The following is a 24,049-nucleotide window of genomic DNA, read 5'->3' as shown; positions in this document are numbered from 1 at the left end:
CAATACGCATAATCTTAGAGAAAAAAAACAGTCGAATTCATGGCTAATTTAAGGAATCTTCAGCAGATGTGCAATTGAATTCCTAGCCGCCATTGAGCAGAAATGATACGTTGGTTCAAAGCAGCTCACCTTTCTCTCTTTTCAAAGCCTATCATGATTGTCATAAATGCGCGCCACTCACACACACACTCCTGAGCCCTTACTAATTTGAAGTGGTGGGTGATCATCACGCATTAGAAGTTGTCTTTATTCATTCAAGTAATTTATTTTTTTTTCGATACATAACTCACTTCGCTTCGTATAAGCATTTCTAAGAACAGGTGGGAGTTATTAGTGAAATGAGTCAGATGCACAAATGCTGTGCCTCCTTTTGTCCCCACGATGTGTTTATTTTGATCCTCTCGTAAACACATTAATTCTTGGCATAAAAATTAAGACGCCTGGTTTTTCAAAGCTCACCCCAAAATTGCACAGCTCTAATCTTTACATCTGTGTTAAATGACCAAGCTTCGCGATGGTACATCCCTGTCTGGTCTCCTCACCCAAAGCACAATCTACCTCATGTTTTTAAGACTGTTAAGGGGCTTTATGATTAATTACACCCCCTTCTTCCCCATTCGTTTACACATTTCTCCGCTGTCGACAACTGCAGCAACATCAATGGTGATGAATTTGTGGAGCTGCTTATTGCTCTCTCCCCGCCTACCCATGGTCTAGCTTGGTCATCCCCTGTGGTGGAGGTTACTCTCTGGGCGCTTTCGCCTTGCGTGACCATTCCTGGTCACCTCGGGAGTCTGTCCACATGTCTTTCCGTTGGAGGCTCTGGCGGCATGCAGGAGAGAGAGTGGGTGATTCATGTGCCCCTGCGTGGGAAAGGAGCCCACAGTGGGCCAAAAATTCGCATCATCTTAGAGTTGCGGCACTTTTAAAATGTGAGGCAGAATCGGCATACTTTGGAAGTGTTTACGGTGACGATTTCTAGTAGACTGCAACGGTTATGTAACTTGGACGTCTATGGTGCACAGGGGCTGTGGAGCTAGAAGGGCTGCGGCTTGTCATAAAGGCATTCCTCAGGTTACTACCAAAAAAGTCTAAGTGTATTTTTTATTGCCGTATGGTAGGGCTAAAGAATTGGCGATGCAGGTAACAGAAATGAAACTGCACACTATAACAGCAAAGGTTAAATTATGGGGGGTAAAGAGGCTATCATGAAGTTCCTTTCCTTGACACTCTCAGGATTGGTAATTACTCTTCTGTTTCGGTCGGAAAACAATTGTTAGACGAACTGGAATTAAAAGAATGATGGCTTTAAATCACGGTGGAAGCCTTTTGAGTTCCAAAAATGTAGTACATTCAGTGAAATCAGTAGTTGGTCTTAGTGTACAAATTACGCAACGATGGTTGCATTTATGCAAAAGATTTTGCAACCACTGGACCCAGTGGTTGCTCGTTCGAGCACCTCATCGCCAAAGCAAATTCGTTGTCTTAATGGAACATTTTCCACAGCATTGATCTTTAAAACGGCCTCCCAACTCCTCACTTCAATTCCACGCGCTTTACAACACAATTTAGCCCATCTTCTCCCCTTCACCCTCCCTCCCCACCCCCCCCCCTCCTAAAGTAATTTACATTTATCTGGTTGACGTCAAGGGAACAAGGTAGTTGAATGGATGTTGTTACACTTTAAAACACTCGTTTTCTTCTATCACATTCTCCATTGACGAATAAAAGAGACTTATCCATGAGGGGTTGCTTGGGCTTGGGGGATGGTCTACAGTGGGCTCAGTTCGAGTGCTAATCGCTTTCCAAATAAACATTTGCCTAAATAACGAACGTGTTTGTTGCTTTCTGGAGTTATTCTTCAGATTTCCTTCTGTTTTTATTGGAGTAGTTTAGGCTGGCTTCGTTCTTTTTCATGTCGCCAAACTCAAATAGATTTGTCATCCACAAGTTGACTCGATTTTCTCTAGGTTCTTCGGCTGCGAGTCTCAACACATTTAGCCATCCACAGTGGATGGCTGTCTTTTGTGACACTTCATTTAAACATGTTTGTTAAAGCATTGATGAAAGGCGGTCGCATTTTTTACAAGGAAAAAGGTGTTTGTTTCGCCCCACCTCGCTGCCATCAATGTGGCACCTCAATTCCCTCCCAGCACAGCAAGGCATTCGCATCCAAATTTCAATTTATCATTAGGCTAAACTAGAATAATGGGTGACATGGTCGGGTTTCGTGTCCAGAATCTTTCTTCCATCCGCTTCTTTTTTCTGCCCAGCACCAAGGCCTTTCCGGGACTGGCGTACTCGCGTCATCCGCTCTCTGGTCAGCAGGTTCTCGAGGAGCTTGTCTCTCAACGGGTTGCCCAGGTATGACCTTGAAGTTGCTTCTTAAATTTCCTCCTCTCCTTGTGGTCGCATTTGTCGTCCACTTTGCCATTGATAATGGATCATAGTGAAATGTCTATTGATAATTCGTGGCTCCATGTGTGATGAAGCAAATCTTTTGGCTAGAAATCACCCTTATTCCGCAATCGTTTCTTCTACCCTTGATTGTGCTTTGATTTTCCTTCCTTTTAACTCTTAAGAGGGGTCATTTTGTTTGGTTTGTTGAAAAAAAGCCAAATTAAATGCATACTAGTACTTATTTACCAGCGCATTTCAAGATTAGCTCCTTATAATCTTACTGCATCTGATCCCGTTTTCACATGATAACTACATTTGGAAAAAAGCGGCGTGTACAAAGTATGTTGGGTTTTTTGAGACAAAAGTGATTGGAAGATTTCTCCCAGACCAAAAATATCACCAAGGATAATGCAATAAATCATTTTTACGAAATTACATGTTTTGCTTGGAAGGTGTAAGCATATATCGCACACAGTAAACTTAGCACTACTTTACAAACCCAAGAATTCACATGAGAAGGGGCGCGTACACATTTACCCTTGCGTAGGATCGCAACATTGTTGCAACCACTAGAGACGGATTCTTATCCTGCTGAAGAAATATTTCCTCCGTGATTTCTTGCACAAAATCAGTACCAGTCCACTGTAGTCTTGCACCTTCGGTAGTTTTCATCGTATTAGCTCCTGTTAATTTGCCGGATTTGTAGTTTTGCTGAACCCATGAAAATCTAAATCACTTTGAAGCCCTCCAGCTCGTTCTTTTTTCAACTGATTAAAGACATTCTGAAAAGAATGTGATGAGAGTTCTTACCTAGTCTTTGCTAAGGCCCCCACCAACCAAGAGCCTTTCGATATCCGCGCCCCACAGGTGATCGAATCTAGCTCTGCCAGATGCTGACGTTTTAGTTGTATGAGAAAGGGGAGAGTTTCAAACAAACGATTTTCAACTATGCACACAAGATTGACGTTTTAAGAAAGAATTAAACCTTGAGTGTGCCACCAAAGTCTCCGAGGCAGATCGACCACCACGGTCCAGTCCACATGGCTTTTTTGGATCGGCCTCCTCGAAAACGGAAAGTGGTATTTGTCCTCCGCCTCACACTAGGGACGTTCTACATCTATTTCATGGTGTTAGACTCAATCAAACTGTTTCCGGCACAGAACTTGGTGCCACCACTTATCACGCATGTTATATGTACGTGACGCTGGTAGTAGACGTGTTAAACCAGAGCAGAATTTCGAGTTTTAGCGCTATCGGTATCAAAGAAGATGATGACGAAGAATCATCATTTGTGCGCGTCAGTGCATGATATTTCACGCTCAGACACCTAGCACTTTGGAGTATTACAGTTTGATGTACTTAAAAAGTAAAATCATGCTTTATTAAAATTATTATTCCTGAAGTTGAGAATTGATAGAATAAATTCCAATGTCAAAAAATTGGGTTTATTTCTCCATGTAATCCCTTTGCATTTGCGCACTTATATCAGCATCCAATCCATAAATGAGAAAAAAAAACAACTTGATAGTAGAAAGATTTGCCTGCACGACTACTGGACCACTTTAGGACGTCCAGCTTGATTCATTTCGTCATTTCTGTGTGTTGCGTTCACACGAGGCAGCCATCGTATGTTGTGCAATTTCGTCATACGAAAAGTAAATTATGCATTTAGCAGTGATTTGTCAGGGGTGCGACAGGGATTCTGCACCCTGAGTGAATGTTCACGGGGCTGGATGACTGCTATGTTGTGTGCAGTAAGTAATGGGCAATGGGCTGGTAGCCACCATAGCTACGGTGGTTACTGGCATGCAGACATTCTTATGGCCACCTTTCTTTTGTACATGATGAATCTATTCAAATGTCTTACTAGTGAATGGCTGGGTGTCCCAACACTATGGCGCACCGTAGTGTATTTGAGGCCTTCTGTAGGGAGGAGAAAATATGCAGGCGTTGAGATCTGACACCATTGTTTCAGTTGGGGTAGAACTTGTTGAATGTCCATGCATGGACGCGGTTGGCAGACCTGTTACTATATGGAGCGGAGTGAAGGAGTGTCGGTTTGCCTTCAACGTTGCTCAGGTTAAACGCCTTTCGAGAGACTGTGGAGGTGTCGAAGACTCGAAAGTCATTTCGGTTATAAGCAATCGTTTCTCTGCCTTATTACTATACAGGCTGCACTGCACATGTAGTCTGACCTTATCAACTTGACCAGGGTCGGGATGGGTAAGCTGACGGTCCGGTGACCCCTTTGTTGACATGACCTTGCCCGCCTCCTGTCTAAAGCCGCAAGTATTGGTCTCTCCACCTAAACCATCTGGATTAATGTGGTAAGTTTACTATCCACTGCGCTTGGGTAATCAGACCCAGTGTTTGAATGCGATCTACCTGTACCCCGCAAAGTATCATAGTGTCAAATCACTGTTGCGGCGAATTTGGCAAATGTCCTTTCTATGAATGATTGCTTAATTGATGAAAAATTTAATTATATACAAAATTACTTTATTTGACAAATGCCGTAAGTCGACGAGATCCTTCTGATAACCGATTGTATCCCTAAATTATTTCAAAAAGAACCTGGTTTTTTGGTTAGTTTTGGGAGAATTTACGGTCCCGAGACGGACTAACGGAAATATACCTCCCTCGTGAATTACCGCTGATTACATTTTTAAAAAACTGTTTGACAGTAGAACATCGTTGGAAATGGAAGTAGATATTACTTTGAGTCCTTAAAGTGCCACTCGATGATTCAGAAACCTCGCTTCTGAATCAACAAATTCACGCATTATTCACGTTGGCCATAATGTCCCTACTCCCAGTCATCAGTGCGTGCTTGGTACTTTGCGAATACGTACTGGTGGCTTTCCCAACGGCGTCACAAACATTGTAGTTTAAGGAACTAAAATCAAGAGAACTAGAGGTTATGTAACCACGAGAACTTCCGGTCATTTATTGTAGATCTTGCAGACTGTGCAAGAGGGGCAGTCATGTCGAGACATGCAAGATCTCTTCTGAATAGCTCTCTTGATCCAGGGTTTGGCAGTTCTCCGATGTCTGCCTGTAGATCACTATATTAATCTCAAGGCCTCGAAAAGTAGGTGAAGCATCACATTAGCTCCCATTACTTGAAAACATCAAAAGCCTTCACCGACGGTGGGAATTTGGCCTTGATGATGCTGAAAAAATTTTTGCTGCAGAAGATCTATTCTTGCTGGGGCTTGGCACCTCTTTTCTGAAATACTGTGTTAAACTCGAAAAACTTGCGTTATTGTAGAGCTGGGGCAGGGAATAAAAACGCCGGTAAGACTTTGGACCACGCGTGTCCTGTACGAGTCAGTCTTGCAAACGGTGAACGTTTGCTCTCAATGTTTATCAACGCGATACGTATCATCGTGCACCATTAGTCAAACAAGGTCACATGGACGCGGTGGTTTTGCACATGGCATTGGTCACAGTTCCTTTGATCTCTGCAGGCGTCTGAATCACGGTGGTTCATTTATCTGGACTGCAGCATAACTTATCTCGGCCACTTTTTTGCACACAGCGGCGTGTATTTGAGTAACAAAGCGTTTGCTTCCAGGCGCTGTCTACGGGACATAAACCACAACGCCCCACCCAGTTTGTTGTTCCGCTATGGCACCAACTGTTTTCACTTTGTTTCCCCTTATTTTTCATTTACTTTTCACTAAGTACGCTAAATTTGTGTAAAGTGTTGGCGTCACGTATGCGTGACACGAGTGGCCTTCGTGTTAAAGTGAATGCATTTATTCCGACTCTGATATTACCTTATAAATCGTGTCAGATTTGTCATTATTTGTGACATGAGACAACCATTTGGATCGCTAATTAGTGATTAAGCTGAGTCTTACAAGTAGGTGGGTCATCCCGATTAGTCGGAAGATCATAAATTAAGGCGGTAGATCAGACGGTTAACTGTCGCTTTTATGAATTATCTTGCGAAGCAGGACAAATCAATTAACCAAAATTTAGATGTTCCTGTTTTTCGCCTTCATAAACATTGTGCAATTCGCTCACGTTCGGAGCCGTTTTTTTTCCTTGGCGGCCTTCTATATACTCCCCTACTATTCCCTCTATTTACTAACTTAGCTGATGAAGATGCGCAAGCGTTGTTCCTATTCGCTAAACCACGGATGAACAAGAAAAATTTGCCTTATTTGGATGGGACTTTTGTCAAAGAACCTTGACGTAGCGATACGAACAATTCGAAAGATCAACAATGTTTTTATCCCGAGTATCAATAAGGAACATGCAAAATATGCTGGTTGGTAGGTCTTAAATCTCTATTCCATCAGGCGTTTCTAATCAAAGCTTAAGGTGGATGAACTAAAAGTAGTTGTGATGCGGATGGAAGCGGACTCATCTATCCATCTCAGATTGCCTTTGAATCACTAGCTTAACGTTCCAACGATACTTGACCGCAAGACATAAAAGGCATTCTGAAAGCTGACGTCTAATAAGAAATGCATCTTCTTCAAGCTTTCCTTTTTTGGCTGACCCGAAGAACACTCGTTTTTAAAACCTCGATGACTCAATTTCTGGCCAGCATTGCTCATTCTGATGTTCCAGGATCTGCATTCTGATTAATGAAAACTACTTGATACCACGATTTTCAATTAATAAGTCGTTTCCAACCTGAGATAAGTGGTGACAATGGAATGCAAATGGTACCACGTAAATAGTGGTATGCCGTGGTGATTTAGGAACCTGTTAGGCCGTGATTCATGCATCAGTGCGTTCCCATAGCACATTTATATTACGTTGGTGATTCACTTGAGTCACCACTTGTTTAATTACTGCATGACCTCTTGCCTCTGTCGAAGTCTACTTGAAGACTCAAAACACTTACAGATTTATCAGAATTACCACCTTTATTTGTAATGAGTTCCCAATGAGCTGGAGTTTGGAGTCGTATACCCACGGAAGTGTTGCACCGAAAGGCTGGCATTATCCACTTAATTTATTCAGAACAGACATCTGTCAAAACTAGAATGAATGAGTAATTTACTGGCTTGAAGTGTTTTTCTGTCATTAAGCTCCCCGTTCCACATTGATTCCCCCACCCTGAGACGACCACTAACTGTTGAATATTTCCACACTATCTCATTACGAACCTCTCAAACTGTTCCGGTAATTATTCATTCAGGTGGCTAACCCCTTGAGTGACACATGATCATGCTCTTATCACCTCTAGTTACCGTCGGTAATAGGCATCAGCCTACTTAAAGGCCAGAAGTGCTGTATGTACTACTGGAACCATGCACTAAAAGCGTTCAAGAGAAATTGGGACTGTTGAGTCTTGAAAAAAAGAAGAGCACATTTCAGATAGCTTAAATTGTGTTTGCTACACTTATACACCTATCCTAGTCTTTAAGTAATACCTGCAAAGCTTTGGCATGGCAATCCACCTTCAACTCACTGCAGCATTCAACTCCTCCGCTTGGTCAAATGTGGAAGGTGGTGCTGGAATCCTTCACGCTCTAACTTCTGGAAGTTTTGTATGCTCTCTGTTCCCACGGGAAGACTGGTCTCCTGTACAATTTCAAGACAAGTTATGTGTAGGTTATTCAGAATCAGACGATTCATCCGCTGAATATTCATTGGATTGGCTGTTGAGGCTGTGGGCTGGGAACTACCACTCCCGTGATCGTCACAAACACAGACGTACCTACGGAGGCCTTTCTTCTAAATGTTTACACCATTCAAATGTCTTACTGCTGAGCGTACTGCACCCTGACTGAAATCTTCTGTACGAGTAGACACGCGGCTTCTTTCAAAAAAAATTGTTTAGCACCATGTCTGGACTGGACTTGCTCAAGTATTTGGGGGCTGGTAACTAGTAATATGATGTATTTATCGCTGATTACTGTACATAGTAGCGTCACAGCAGTATCAATTTCTATATTTTGATGAAGAATTAGAAGTCTCGATTCGAATTGAGATCAGTTTGTTAACCAAAACTATGCTTTGATGAGCGTGTACGAGTTGGTGTGTGATGTATACTGAGAGAACTTCTGGTTCAATTCCAGGGCTTCCAGTTGTGCATCGAGGAGGAAGCAGCATCAACAAGTGTCACCAGTGCCACACCCCTGAAGACATCGGACGCACGCCACTCAGTCACCTCATCTAATTCGCCAGCAGAGCAGCTCTCGGGTTCCCTAACACCAGTTCCACCCACACCGAAGCGTGCCATCCACTCCCACAGCCTCGCTTTTCGACTACGCCACCAGGTAGCACAAAAGGCTGGAGCTACAAAGGCGACGATAATGCCAACGGGACTTCAGGAAAGGCTTGGTCCACCCGTCACCCCTCAGCCGCGAATGACTGCCCAGTCACCGTTCACCGGAAGTCTAGCTTCTGCCTCCAAGACGGTGCCTTCCGTGAGTTTCTTGTTACTTGTCTGTCAGTTTTTAATTAACTGCTATATATTTGCTGAATTGGCATCGCCAAAGAATGCCTCATGTTGGAGCTTGAGCAGAGTTTGTAGGACGTGAGACTTGCCCCTGTTATTGAGGGGTATCAGAAACTAAACGCGTGCCTTATCATGATTGTTTAACGTTTATCTACTCCTCTTATTCTAATCTCTTGAGTATGTCTACGGTAAGATGTCCGATTTTTTGGGCAATTCTGCAACATATTAAAATTCAGAGGTTGGAAGTGCCTTTTTTTGTCTATAAAGCTTCAAGCGATTGTAGAAGTTGGTATTTTTGGTAGACTGAGCCACTACTAGACGAGTTTCGACATCTCTTGGATGTATTTCGTGCAGCTCAAACAATCTTCCATGGGTAATTTTCATTCTTGATTTCTTAAAAAATCCCTTCTTACCACATTTTTATCGTCGTTTCTCTCGAAATGGATCTTTGGATCCTTTCTTCGACCACGACAGTTGGAGTAGACTTACTCCACGAATCTCGATACCCCCTCATCAGCGTTCCTCTAGTACTACGAAAGGCTTCATTCCTGAGGAAAAAAAGAGGCTCTTATTCATCATTAAAAGCTTTTTCCAAGTATAGGAAGAGTGGGTGATTAGTTTAAGACATTCGAAAGTTAAAACGACCTTTCTGCACACTTCATCTTAAGAAAAATTCACATCACATAAATTAAAGCTGACATCAATTCGCATGTGCAGTGATAAAGCAGAAATAGTTACCCACTTCACTGCCAATTTTAGGCAATAAATGTGTGTATTTACATTCACGTGAATTTAAACAGTTGTTTGAAATCACTTAAGCTATCCACTGGTGAAATTCCTGTGATGTTTTCAGCCAAATCAATTCCAACACCGTCTTCGATGAAATAGCTGCCTAATTCTCTGGCCGAAATCGCAAGCAGGACCCATCTAAGCAGCAATTTTCTTAATTGTTAGTAATTCCAAGGGTAAATTCCACCATTTTATATTTGCTGAGGGATAAAGTAATCAACACAAATTTTGTATTCCACAGTTAGGATGTTACAAAATTCATTTGCGTCAGAACAGATTAGTTCTTCGCTTTTGACAAACAGTGCGCCAAACGTTAAACACAAAAGGGAAACGAAACCTCCAATTAGTTTCATTGAAAATCCGATGGTTCTGAGCATTCCCAAAGCGTTAATTTTGCTTCCATGCATAAGTTTTGTTGGCCTTTTACGCGCTTCAGAAGTGTTATTTCTACGTTGTGTCTCAAGCTAAAATCGCGTAAAAGAAGGCACGGTCACAGTCTCAGTCACGGCTAAGTGGGTTCTTTTTTCATTCTGGTGGTAGTAGTGTGTGTTTGCAGTAAATATTGGTGTCACTTTTATTACTTCTTGTATAGTCGAAAAGAGGGAATCGTGACGTGTGAAGCGTGTGTAGTACATACACAAGTGCCCGATGTGATGTGATCCAGTGCGATTCGTTGCAATGTGGTGTGTGGCGTGGTGTGTTTACCTTGAGCCCTTGTCGTACACCCTTGCCGCGTAGTAGACAACGCTGTGCGTGGCATTCAGGCGCACGGGGCCAAGAGTCACCCATGCCAACGCACCACCGCACCGGTAAGCTATGACATGGGTCAAGCTTAATTCAATGGTGAAACAGATTGGCAGGTACTAGGTGGCCGGTATCGGTTCCAATGGTTTGTTTTGTTGTACCAAAACAATTAAACGGGTCTAGTTAAGACTTACCACAGAGCAGTTTCTATCGGTGTGCTTTATTGCCAGTGTGTTTTGTAGAAACCTTCTCAAAGTAGTTTATCGCTTAAATAATCAGCATTACAACTTACAACCCTCCCATATGGTATTGGAACAAGGCACCTGGGAATTTCACGTTTATAAGGGTCAAAAATGACTGAAATTCAGCCAACTTTGCCTCGATTTCCCATGTGGTCACGTCATCATCTGATGCTAGTGGCAAGAAAAAGTGGCGGTCATCACTCTCAGCTTGAAGAAATGTAGTCAGGGCTGAGCTAGTGCCTTCCTGCCGTTTCATCTCATCTAAGGGTTCAAGTCTTCTCACTAGTAAATTTCGAGCCAGTATGAGGTCTTGGGTGTGCCGTATCGAACCGACCCGTAAAACTAAGAATATAACATTGTTCCTAACTGTCTCCCAATAATACCAAAGTTAAGCCTATCTTGTTCTAAGGACAAAGTGTTGCGTGCCTTGGAGGTTTGGAGTGGGCAATGGATAGGTCGTTTGGGAATAGTCTCTGGTGGTGATCTGCTTAGCGCGGGAAGGCCATTTCTCATCCCAAGTTAACCGGTCAGCCGTGCAATCAGTTCTTTCCTAATGCCTTATTTCCATAAGGTGAAGGAATTGAATAACTGCAAATTGATGGCTTTTGGTAATGCATTCAGCATCCATGTTTGGTTTCCACCACTTGTCCAAATAATGTAATGTAAACAAAGTGTATCGTAACTTGCGTCAAATATGAATGAAAGTTGCTGTTGATGCATTATCACTCTCGAATTAGCGTGCCAAGAGTGACACGTAATTCTTCATAATCAAGGATGGAAGTCCCTCCATTACGCGGTGATTCATCAAAATCACTTTGTTTAAACCATTTGATTCTGGGTGGTGCCTTCTGCTGCCGCTCCCTGCACCTCAGAATCTTGTTAGGTAAATTTAACCAGACGTCTCTGCTGCTTTGGAGCTGGGCTTAAATTGGATCACGTTCATCAGATTTTTTTCAACCGACGCATCGTAATCACCATAATACCGGGTGCCCCCTGGTAGTCATCAATTTGGTCCTTTTTGAAATTAACCAATCCAATTACTCCAGCTTTTGCAGCGTAATTTGTGGACCTGGTGTATGCTGAACCGAGGATTGGCCAAAACAACATTTCCTTCGATTACTTGGTGTCCATCCATCGCAGTTGGTTGATGATGTCTGGTACAGGTGTCATAGGTAATGCAAGTCAAGTGCAGAATACTAAATGGTGAAATCGTTTGTCTTTATTCACTGCACGATTTTTCCCCTCCTCTCACCTGGAAATGCATGCTGAAATTTATCAATCTAGCTCATTTCAAGCGCCCAAATATTAATTTAGTGAGTCCAAATATTCTTTAATTAGTTAATATTCACTTCCACTTACAGCGGTTTTCAGCTCCAAATCCTTAATCTCATCTCAGGCCTCCCATGCAACAACTTTTCAGGGGTGCAGTTACTCACCAAAATGGAATTTATCTAACAATCGGCTAGGTTTCACTATGCATACTTGTGTCTGTGCAAATACCCTCGTTCATCTTTCCGCCTCTCGGCTTCACAGCACTGCGCTTGGCGCAGATTTTGTCTTTTTTCACTTTTCTCACTAAGAAAACGAAAACATGCGTTTGAAATGGTGAGGCATCCTCACAGACCGAAATTAATGCAATAACAAAAAAAAAATAACTGTGACAAGATTGTGCCAACTCTTGAATCGAGTGCTGTTGGGAGTGAATCAACGCATACTCCACTGACCCATGTTTTCAACTGCTCGCGTTCACCAATTCTCCCCTTTGCATTTCCGCAAGGCTTCTAGCCGCTGTCCTCAATGTGCTAATGGTTAGGACGTAGAAAAGCTCATTTTTATATCCCATAATGTATTCTTGTTTTCCTCTACGTTGGCAGTGTTGAAGTTTACAACGATGGATCTTCAGCCGATCGGTAATTGTTCGACTTTCTCAATTACGTTGCATCCATTGAAACACGTATTGCTACCAAATCATTTAATCTACCGAATTGATATCGTAAAGAATGTATTTTCCAACTCTAATAATGTCCAATCATCTTTTACTTACAGCAAAGTCTGTTGAGTCTGCCTAGACTGTTTGCAACCTTAGTGTGATCCAAAATCACTTCAGGGTAATTGCTCACCATACTCAATGACTTCACATGCCAATGCATTCTTGAAACAGAGGTCATACGATTACATGTCGAAGCGCTGTTACACCTCTCAAGTTTACGTGGAGTCAGATGGACTCTCCTTTTTTAAATGTCAATATTATGATCTTTATTAAGGATTGAAGTGTCATGCGGTAAGTAAGTTGCCACTTAAAAATTGGACGACATACGAAATCTAGGATGGCAGCTGAGCAGCCAGTAGTATAGGTGGTGTGGTCAGAGCGCCGTCCCAACTTGACTGTCAGCACTCGTTTTCATAGTCGCCTTCCTTCTGTCATGGCAGAACAGATTTAGTGCATCCTCTCAATTTCGATGATTTCATTTATTATGTCCTCCATTACGGAACTATATTAAAGATAAGTACTTGACTTACGCACCCCTTTTTTTAATGCTGTCCGGTTACCCACTTTGGTTATTGCTTGCCCCTCTTTTACCAAAAAATGTGAGTAATCTTTTCCACGAAGGACTGTTGATTCGTTCAATCTAGATCTTGCTCCTGTACTAATCTCTGTGCATAACTCCAAATTTGAGGCGATTGAAAGTAGATTATGTGGTTTCCTCGCGCTCTCTGTTTTGAGGTCCTGCAGATCCCACTTATGTAGGCTAAAGCCTTCTGTGAAACGTGAGCAAAAGCTCTCATTGTTCCGTGCAAGGGATTAAAGATAGCATACGTGTTGCACCATTGTCGCACTAAATCTACTTCTGAAGACATCTCAGAGTATGCGAAACTGGCATTGACGTCTAATAGAGCTGGACAACTAGCGGCATGTATGAAATAAGTGAGCTTCGACGCCACCACCGTGGAGGCCTATTCAGAAGAAACTGAAAGGGTAATTTTGTACTTTCGCAGAGGACAACTTCCATTCCTATGGCCGTCTTTTTTAACCCTACTGATACATTCACTTGCAGCGACATTTCACCGTATGCGGAACGTTTTACGATATTGTCAAAGGGATGTCCTTTTTATTCGAAGTCGTGCTCATCATGTTCCGATTGATCTCAAGATAGATCCTATTGTCTTTGAAAAACCATCATCCCTTTGTATCTTCTGATCCATGCGCGCCCTTTTGTCGAGTCCCCACGTTTCTTTCCCATTGTAAGACACCCACTTACAAGTGCCCCCTCTCATCCAGCCATGTCTTAACTACTGTCGCTTGAAAAGTGAACTACAAGTGACAGCTCCCAGTCCAAATGAAAGGTTTCAAGACGAATGGAACCACTACTAATACCGTTCCTGGATCTGGAGAAATCTGATTAATGTTTTCGTTGACCAATGAAAACAAAGCCTCGCACTGATTGGTCGTCTACTAGTTTAGCGTGCCACTTGGCAGGTGCGCGAGTGCAGTTCCACCGCGAGTGGCGTGCCTGTTGATGAATGGAGTCTATTTAGTTAGCACGCTTCGCCTTGAGTGTTTGTATGCGGTGGTGTAGTTTCGATGACAAACCACGTGGAATAATGTTGGGACCCGTCCTTATTTTCTTACTTTCCAACCTTGCATTTGCTGTCACAGAGACCCTCCTCTGTCCCTCCGGATGTTATTGTCCGTCAGAGGAGGTTGCTCACTGTTGTCTCTTCCCCTCGGACTATCCCTCGCCTGTCCAATGCCATTTGCCTGGTCGGCGACAAATTTCCGCCAACGCGAACTCCGCTCTACGATGGCCGACCATGGACACTTGTTTGACCAGGTGGACTGAGCTTTCTGTTCAACTCCTTCCTGACTCTTGGCCACCCGCCCCGCCCAAGCGATCGTGCACAGCTCAATTGCGTCGCATTTCCATCTCCGGTGGGGGACTGATCACTCTAAGTGCTCAGCACTTTCAAACCCTCTTTGGTCTGCAAGAGAATCAGTTAAAGGTTCTGGTGATCCAAAACACTCGCTTGGAGAATCTACAAGCAGGTCTCTTTGACCGGCTCTCCTTGAAGGCACTAAGTGAAATCCATCTAAATCAGAACTACAACCTCAGCTATAAGGGTTTTGGCGTATCTGTCTTCTCTAATCTGCCGCAATTGGAGACCCTGAATCTGGAGAGCAATCGCATTGAACGTCTAGACTTTGTGCGATGGGGCTTTCCTACGATCAATAAGGTAAAATCGGCCAGCCGTCTTATCTCTCTCAATCTAGCCAACAACAGCCTGACGTACATAAAACCGGGCGCCTTTAGTTTGTTCCCGTTCTTGGAAGTACTCTCTCTGGCAAATAACAAACTTTCTAGTCTTTCATCTGATGTATTTGAAGGTCTCACTAGCCTGAAGCGTCTGGATTTATCAGGCAATCTACTGAATATTATGGGGTTGAAGAACTCTATACCCGATTTCAGCATCACATTGGCTAATCTGGAGTTCCTAGATATCTCCATGAATCCCCTCATGCGAAGTGTTTACACCGACACAGATAAATGGTGGCTCTCCTCCGGGTGTCCTGCCTCTCTCACCCACCTCATCATGAACCACATTGATGTGGATCAGGGTCAAGAGTCGCCTCTCCTTCCGCGGATCGACTGGGTGAGGTGTCAGAAGTTGGCACAGGTGGAAATCCAACAGATACCCCGGCTTTCTTGTCTTCCTGCCCCCTGGCTACGGTCTGATGTTCTTCCGACGCATCCGGCGCTCATCACTTCTGCGACACGTGTCTGCATTCCGCCTATCACTACTACCACAACCACTGTTACTGCTCCCAGCACAAGAACTACGACTATTCGACCACGACCTGCGCCTACTACCGCTACTACAGGGTCTGAACCCTTGGGCTTGCGGGAGCTTATCGTCAGCTCTGTGGTCGGTGCGGTTCTCTTCCTTCTCCTTGTATTGCTCATCATTATTGTCTTCATGTGCCGTCGGAGACGTTGGATGTATGGGCCAGTTGCAAAGGAGAACGGAAAGCTGGGAGGTGGTGCGTCGAGAGCTGGAAGGCGAGAGAGACCCATAACATCAACTTACATCCCCGCACCAGATTGTCAACTCCCCCTCGCTGACAACGATGATGGCGAGTTGTCGGCTTCTTCAATGCGTCAGACGGAGTCTCGCATCCTCTACGACGAAAACGGTGTCCCTGTCTGCAGTGTGGTCGTGCCAGAGGTCGGCTCCCCCACCGCTGTCATGTTGTCTGACGGCACTCTTGCCTACGTGCCTCAATTCATCCCTATCTCAGGTAGAGCCACGCCATCCAGCCATACGGGTCTTCTGGACAATAGTTACCGAAGCTCGCGTCTTCTACTTAAGCAACCAGTCATGGTTCCGCTGATGACCAGTCACGCCTCTCTAGCGACCTCGCAAATCGATTTCCCACGTCAACAACAGCGGCCGCCATCGTCGTCGTATCAACCTCTCGGCAAGACTAGACCCCGTTTGCCTAATCATCATCATCACAACGGAAGTAGTAACAATGCGCCGACGTCGACACTATCGTGTAAATCCACCTCTTTCTCCTCTCTTGGAGGTTCCGTGCACTCGGAGATACCACTGCATGCGAGCGCTTTTAGCGCCAGTCCACCACCTCTAGCGACCGTTGTACAGGCGACTAAACCCTCTTCCCCTCCCTCCGCCTCCCCCTCAGCTGTGTCGTCCACTGAAGAGCCCTCCTTGATTGTTGGGCCTGGAGGTGCTGTCACTACTGCTTCCACTACCACTTCCACCGCTAATCCCTCTCCGAATAGCCACTCTGATGACGCTGTTGCTTAATCCCTCGTCCATTTGTGGTATTATCTGTAGTACGCCATTTGTCTCGCTCTTTCTTCCCCACCTCCTATCTAATTTCCACTGGACCGGAGTAAATATTTGCGGTTATTGCTATCCAGCCTCACCTTGATTCGTCCGTCGGTGGTCCTAGATTTTCAGTAATGAATACGTTGGCTTGCTGTCACGGCAAAGACGGCTTAGTCATCGTGTGTATGGATGCCTAAATTATCTTTGAAATTTGTCTCTCCTTCATGGCTGAGTCCGCAATTTATGCGTCGGTTTTATGGCCACATCTGGGAGAAAAACCACGTGACTCGAGCTAGGGTCAGGAAGGGGAGGTGGTGTCATTGCCTATTCATGTTCTTGTCCTGCTTTCTCTCGTTGTATGTTCACTCCGAAGGGGAGCGGTAAGTCATCTAAGCGATTCTTCCCTGTCCCATTCCATCACTTGATGTCCTTGCGGTCGGAAGGAGGTTAGGTTTGGTTGTCTATTTGCCGTTTTTCTCATCCAAGTAAGAATCCGTTGTTATTTTTTTTGGGAAAACCGTACGATCAGGTGCATTTTGACGTTGTTTTTCGTACATCTTTCATACCCGACTGCGCATCTTTACGATTGTACTTTAACGAAGCAGTTTTTTTGGGTCAGGCTCTCGGAAATAGTGATTCCAAATTCACGTTCACGAGTATAAATCCCAGCGATAAACAAACATGGGTTTTTCGTCATTTATCACGATCATGGTGATAGAATCTTCTCTTGCATCACCTTTGGGTGAACTTTTATTCGGTTGAACATCCTGTTTTCTTTCTTATCAGTACGTACCATTTCGGGTTGGAGAGCGCCTTCTACGTTTTTTACAGATATTTTTTTATCGAAATGCACTGATCTACGATTTATCTTTCACACTTTCCGGGTTCTTTTTGGTGTGTTTTGATATTTGGAAATGCGGCGTCTGTGGGATAGTATTACCATCAGTTGGTGCTATTCCTACTAATTTGTACCGTCATTTGATCCTTCGTAAACTGTGAACTCAACGGCAACGAGGTTGACTGGAGCCTCCTGCACTTCAAACATTAGATAGTCAGAACTGAGTCGAAAGGTAAAAGAACTCTTAGTGACCTCGCAGATTTCTGACTTAATTTCACTAACTGATGGAAGGGGTCGAAAGGTCCTTCTGCAAACTGTACTACGGGATTTTATTGCTCTTTTACAATTTACTGTGGACTTTTTTGGATAACTCTCCCGTTGGTCATTAGGTCACTGGTTAGTAGTCATAAACATCAGCAATCATTGCTTAAAATTCTCCCACGTTTCAGCAAAAAGTTGCAGAAAGGGGCTCTCGACTTCGTGAACATCGCACCATTAGTTCATCTTGGGGCGGGTTTTTCACCAACTTGTTGAACAGGTGTTTAGCTAATCGCGGTTATGAACCCACAAACCCACTCCGCGAACTTTAGGCACTCTTGCTGTAGCAATGATATAATGAAAGGTTTTGGAGGATAGGAAGAGCTTTGCAGGAAGGTGAAGACCTTGACGTGCGTTCCCTTCTGCCCTTTTTTAATTTTTAACGCTGAAGTCTGATGTGCCCACTTTGTGACACAATTTCCTACTTATTCAGACTCTGAAATGCTTCTTTTCATTTAGTTTAAGATGTACATAACCTATGCCCGGTTGGACTAGCCGCTTAGTGATTCTGGGAGCTCCGATTACGTATGGAAGCGCGTACCTTGGCAGTCAACTTCATCACTTGTGACAAATGAGGAAGGGCCCTGAAGCCGTAGTGGTTGGTAGGATTTTGCTATTACTCCCGTTGGTACAGTCGCAGTCCAGATAGCAGTACTTGAAGTTGAAACACCTGGACGCGTTTCGGTAACCTTTTAAACAAACGAGTCGGTGATTTTACGTCATCCAAGACTGTCGCTAGTCTGATAGATAAAACTTAGTTCTTACAATCAATTATTAAGGTCGTTTTCACTTTATTACACGAAATTTGACTTGTGAATGGTGATAATGCGCCTAAGAGTACCGTGAAAATGTCACAGTGGCTGCGATCGTGACACGGGTGTCGGGAAGGCTGAACAACCTGAAGCGAATGTGGTGCGCATATCTTTGCACATTCATACCGGAAGACTATTTGACAAAATTGTCACCAGTCCCAGTAGGGCCTCTGAAACGGCCATTACATGCCTTTTTTGAGTGGTCTTTATTCAAGTTAGTTACAACGCCTTTGGTACCAGACGTTAGCAAGTCTTTGTTGCAACCCATTGCCGCATAGGAAAAAGCATAGATTGAGAGGATGCAGTTTTTTTGATTTGGGGCTTAAAAAGCACTTTCAATGTCAAGCTACAAACTGCTGCAAGGAGTTTAAATCATTTCAAGGGAAAAATGGAAGAAGAAATGGCATACCTCCATTCACCTATGCCATCAAGGACCTTTACAAATGATGATGCATTTTCAATGTCCATGGTCCCACACAAACTGGACGTTCTTAGCAAAGTCTCATCAAGGTTTCCTTGCTTGTTACCACTAGTAGAGCATTTTCTGTTAGGTGTTCATGGTTTTCACTATGGGTTTTAACACAATTCGGGAATATCCAGTAATCCCATAGTTGCTTTAATTAACGATCAAAGCGGAGACAACGAAGCTCATCTTTCCTTCATAACCCTAATTTGTATTAGATTCGAAGCTTTTGAAAGCCTAGTTACAAGTAAATTAGATCTACGCTCATCTGACTTGCTTTTTGTTTCCCTACAGTTTCCACATTTCCTATAAAATTTAGGTGGAATCCCTATCTTCTCAAAACTTGTGTCTGTGCGTGCTTGCATTGATGATCAGAATGTCACTTCACACAGGTAAAATGCCTCTTGAGTTTGCACGGATTGATCGGCACCAGTTTGTTTGCTAAGCGACGCTTCTAAGTGGAAAAGAATGCGTCGGGTGGCTACATGGTCGATCTCTAGTTAAAGTTTGGAGTAGCAAGGGGTTAGGTTGTGGAACAGCAATTGAAAGATAGTCACCTGGGACAGGGCGGTTAGTTCCGTCATTATTAATGGGACAACTTCTTAGTATGATTTCACCTTTTATCTCAAGTTTGACTTAGGAATGCAGTCAGGGTGGAAAGACACGTTGAGTCACAATCGTCCCACGCTTTCTTTTCAAAAAAGCAACTACACTACGAGGTGGGGGATTTTTTTAGTGGGTTCGTGTCCACGGCATTAGACGAATCGCGCCTTCGCATAGCGTGGACGCGCACGTGTTTGTAACTCCGTGTTGGTATTTCATTTCATTTCTTCTGATTTGTTTCATGTATCTACTTTTTCAGCTGTTCTTTGTCTTGTTCATTTACTTATCCAGTCACACATTCATTCATGCAGTCTGTTCGATTTCCATATTCATTCTTTCGCCAGCTCACTCACCCATTACTGCTTTCACCTAGCCTTCCACTCATTCACTCAGCCATCCACCCGTCCATTCATTACTCATTCACCTGTCCATCAGTTCTTGCGTTTATTTGTATACCTCTCTATACACCCTGTTGGCATCCCTCCATCCATCCGTTCACACGGACACTGTTACATGTCTCAACTCCGTTTTCTTAGCTGTTGTGAGTGATCTTACCTGGGGAGTATTCCCTTATTGTCCGTCGTTTGCCTCGGCTCGTTTTAAGGCCCTTCAATTGTTTTGCTCTGTTGAATTGCCAATCAATCGTTTTTTTTTTTCACTTTCGAAATCGTACGAATGCCTGATTGACTTGTGGCATTCAAACCTAAGCCGGCTCCCCATTTCTGCGAGTGTTTGTTACAACGGCGAAGGAAGGGGAGCCTGGAATCAATAAGGCACAGGCACACTGCAGGCACGCTTGTCACGATAATGGGTGCTCTCACTACACCTCTCCACCGTGCTTGCGGTTTGTTTAATTTCGACGTCGTTTCTGTGTGTATATGCTTCTGTGGCAGCATATGGGACTGTGTTTTCTTTGAGTCAGCATTGCGACATGATCCCACAGGCCGAGTTTGCTGCACATTTCACTTTGACGACGAATTATAGCAGAACAGTAGTTGTTTTATGTGTATGGCGTTATTTACCCCTCCTCAATCTCCCGCAATTCGGTCCCAACGACAGCAGCATGAAACTCTGCTTATGCCATGTAGACTACCATTCCATTGCCCACTTTGTCAATTGACTTACGAAGCAATCCACTGTCCCAGTGTTGTTTCTGAAACTATCATTGTCCGTGCTTTCAATAGCTTATTCAGTAATAAACGCCAAGTTCTCGGTCGAGTAGGCATGTGTGTTAGTAGTGGTTCGGGGATCCCGCTTTACTGGGGTACTTACCTCCTCTAACCAACTCTCGACCTGGATCTTGGCAAACATCTTAAATTTCCGGATTCATACTGCCACAATGATCCTAAGACCACCACAAGAAAAATGTGAAGAGACATGATAATATGCCTCTCATTGCTCATGGCTTTAAGGGAAGTTAAGCGGCATTGGAATTTGGTGGTTATAGTTCCAAATAAACCCGAAATTTTTTTAACCCTTTGTCGAGTGCATTTATTCTCTTCATTGTAACAGTGGACACATTTCTGGCGAAGGCTGGAATGTGACCTGAGAATCACTGTGATTATTTTTAAGGCGACGATAACCAAGATCACTACCTGTAAATAAAATCTCATTGAATTTACTCTGACTTTGGCCTCCCGAGCATCTGTCAATCCAAGTCATACATCTCCCTCGATATTTACTCAACTACTAGTTTAAAGATGAGGATATATTTAGAAACCACACCCTATCGAGTGGCCTCAAAGTCATTACCGCATGCTGGAACAAACGGCGGCCCCATTCACTTGCACTTGGCTGCCATTTCTTGGACTGTAAATCTGTGTTGGAATTAAAAAAAAGTGAAATCAGTGCTGCCAACTCTATTGATGGATTGGTTGGAGATGCTTAAAACTCCAAAGAATGGTGTACTTCTTCGACTAATAAACGTACCCCACCGTCGCCAGACGTTGCTTGCTCCCATTTTTGCGATTTCAACACGTTCACGACCAGGATCCCAGGCGAAAATTGACCACCGCATCTCAGATGTCTTTTCCGACTGATCAAATTAGTTGTCACAAGTGAAAAAGTATAAATGCTTGCAGGTCAGGGCCATTCTATGCTGGGGTTAGATGAGAATCCCGAGGCATTGGTAGTAGTGAACACGTTAATCCTGGAATAAAATGACGTCTTGTGGGTGGGCAAACTATGTATTCCAGGAGCAAAAATTTATCGCCTTGGGCATGCGTAGATATCAAAATTTGAGCTGGTGTAAAAAAAAACTGATTGTGTGCTGGATCTGTCTTTTTTGAGTTGGGAAAAGTGTGCACCAGATGAATGTCTGCTACTGAAAATTTCAAGCGGTGAAATGTTTGGTGGGCGAGGGAGTCGACAGCCAGTAAACGATTTGAAAGATTCTCGTCTGATGAACAATTTCAGCCTTGGGAGACCTGAGCTGAGGCCACGGTAAATGAACTGAAAGCTTCTAAAAGTTGAAGGGGAAAGATTGCATAGTTTTCAGTAAGCCCTCAAGGTCGGTAAATAAGCTGGAGAAAAAAAAAACAATTCTTAGAAGTAAAGTCGGCTCCTTTTTCCACTAACCTTAAAGGGCGATCCACTAAAAGTGCATCTTGATTTCCACTTCATAACAGTCCACACATATTTCAATCATTTATAGATGTCGAGCAGGCTCGTTTGTCTTTGGATTGGTTTTTTCGAGGTGCGCTATTTCTTGCCACGTAGAACGTGAAGCAGACACAGAGAGAGGGGCAGGGACGGCTGCATCCCCTGATGACTAATGGCTGAAGGGCCCCCACGGTCGCAGCCACCATGGTTGTGTGTGCATTCCTGTGTTTGTGTGTGGTTGATTTATGGCGGGTTGACTCCATACGCCTTAACCCTAACATCGTGGGCTTTACCGATTCTTGCCCCCCCAACTCATTCACCTCCTTGCACTAGTACATCCTCTTCCCAGTACATATGCACCACTGAAAACAGTTGATCCCGGAGGTCGTGATGGCTGGATTCGTCTGATGATTAGAAAACAGATGTGACCAAAAAGTATGGGGAATAGTCACCAAAATTTCTTGTGAAGAGCTTTACACAATTTGGTTTTTAGTCCAGATGCATTGCGTAGGGCTGGACGACATGTTACAAAGGGAATACTTTTTCGATTGCACTTAACGGCAAGTCCCATTTGATTAAATTCGGTCTTAATTGCATTCACGACTGTTTTGATGCCGCTTGACCGTTTATCAGCAGCACATCCTTCTATTTTATTGCTTTTGGAGACGTACCACAACTAGTCTCTTTCGCTTGGGCAACTCATTGTTGGTCTCGCTGCTCCACTAGTCATGTCGGGGACTGCGAGATAGACGTATTTGTCAATCGGCTAATGTTGCTTTCCTGGGGCCTCTCCACGGATCTAGCCATCCACAGCAGATGCCTTACTTCCCTTGACACTCTGAAAGCTAGTCAGCTAATTTCTTGGCGACATTGACAAAGTTGTCCCCTCCTTTGCATAGTAAAAGCGTCAAAAATATCTCACCACGCTGTCATCAGTGTAGCGCTTGAGCTGATCCGAAAGATCACAAGATTTACTGATCCACACTTAGCTCTTTTATTTCTACAGAGGAAATGCGAGACTAGTAACGGGAATTAGGTCCGTGAATCGTGGAAAAGCCCCGCGGATTAAAAGGTGCCATAGCAATCCTGCTACATGAAGGCTTATCAACTTTAGGTAAAATTCTTGCTTTACTACAAAGTGTCGCTTTGTGTGATTGGGCAGCATCGTAAAGGCAGACAAGTTGGACCATAGGCAGAGAGGTGTCATGTCGTCCTACACCTGTCGAACATGTCGAAGAAACTTTTTCCCCAAGTTTTAAATTTTATTCACAGTCGTAGGTTAAGCACTTCCATGTCGTATAACAAACCCACCCAGCGTTTTTTTTAATCTTTTTTTTATAAAAAAGACGTAGCATGCACTCAAAAACAGGACATGACAGAGAAGAGGTGGTAGTAAATATGGTTAGTTGTCTAGCTAAAAAAATCCCTCGTCAAGAGTAGCAGTGCCATTGTCTTCCCTTGACCGTGTTTTGACCTTTAATCTATGTACGCCTATTCGGTCTTGTGATTTCTTGCTATCAATGAAGGGGATCACGATGATCACTCACATGCCTCACCTCCCATTGTTTGAAATTAAAGGAGTGCTGAATCACCGTATTTAACGGTTGCTAAATTGACGAGAATAAGGAATGCCCTTTCTCCTTCGGTGTCAGGCGCAGACCTTTAAAATCCTGAAACAATAAAATGAGAATGCAGTTTCAATCAGAAGAGGACTTCATTAACCGCTCAACACATGCTCTTTGTGAGCACAAATTTTCCGTTTCAGATACACATTAAGTTAAACAGCCATGCAAATGCGATTACATCGTGCGACTTTGGCTAAGGTCAAACCGACTTCTTATGCACTTGATGCATTCACATTTCATTCGCGCAGAATTGCTGTGCGCAGCCGCTGCATCTCTCCGCCTGTGGCAGATGCAGAAGATAGTCGCATTCTGTGAGTGACAAGCGGGAGAATCCCCC

The 24,049-nt window shown here is 43.7% G+C and overlaps 1 protein-coding gene across 1 annotated transcript in view; it reads left to right on the top strand. All coding sequences in view use genetic code 11, as the record gives it.

Annotated features, from left to right (window-relative positions):
• EGR_02059 (DEP domain-containing protein 5) overlaps positions 1 to 21,525 on the top strand; it is a gene marked incomplete at both ends in the record, with an annotated part of 44,452 nt that extends 22,927 nt beyond the window's left edge. The window contains 7 exons of the mRNA XM_024491308.1: positions 653 to 844; positions 2,274 to 2,364; positions 3,374 to 3,697; positions 8,445 to 8,795; positions 10,358 to 10,425; positions 14,181 to 16,419; positions 21,430 to 21,525. Of these exons, the coding sequence (XP_024354161.1) occupies positions 653 to 844; positions 2,274 to 2,364; positions 3,374 to 3,697; positions 8,445 to 8,795; positions 10,358 to 10,425; positions 14,181 to 16,419; positions 21,430 to 21,525 (3,361 nt within the window). The remainder of the gene's footprint in view (positions 1 to 652; positions 845 to 2,273; positions 2,365 to 3,373; positions 3,698 to 8,444; positions 8,796 to 10,357; positions 10,426 to 14,180; positions 16,420 to 21,429) is intronic.
• Between the last annotated feature and the right edge of the window lie 2,524 nt (positions 21,526 to 24,049).

The sequence above is a fragment of the Echinococcus granulosus genome, assembly GCF_000524195.1.
Source record: "Echinococcus granulosus chromosome Unknown EG_S00009, whole genome shotgun sequence".
In the NCBI taxonomy this organism is placed as follows: domain Eukaryota; kingdom Metazoa; phylum Platyhelminthes; class Cestoda; order Cyclophyllidea; family Taeniidae; genus Echinococcus; species Echinococcus granulosus.
The sequence above is the reverse complement of the archived record's forward strand: the minus strand, read 5'-3'. Positions and strand labels throughout refer to the sequence as shown.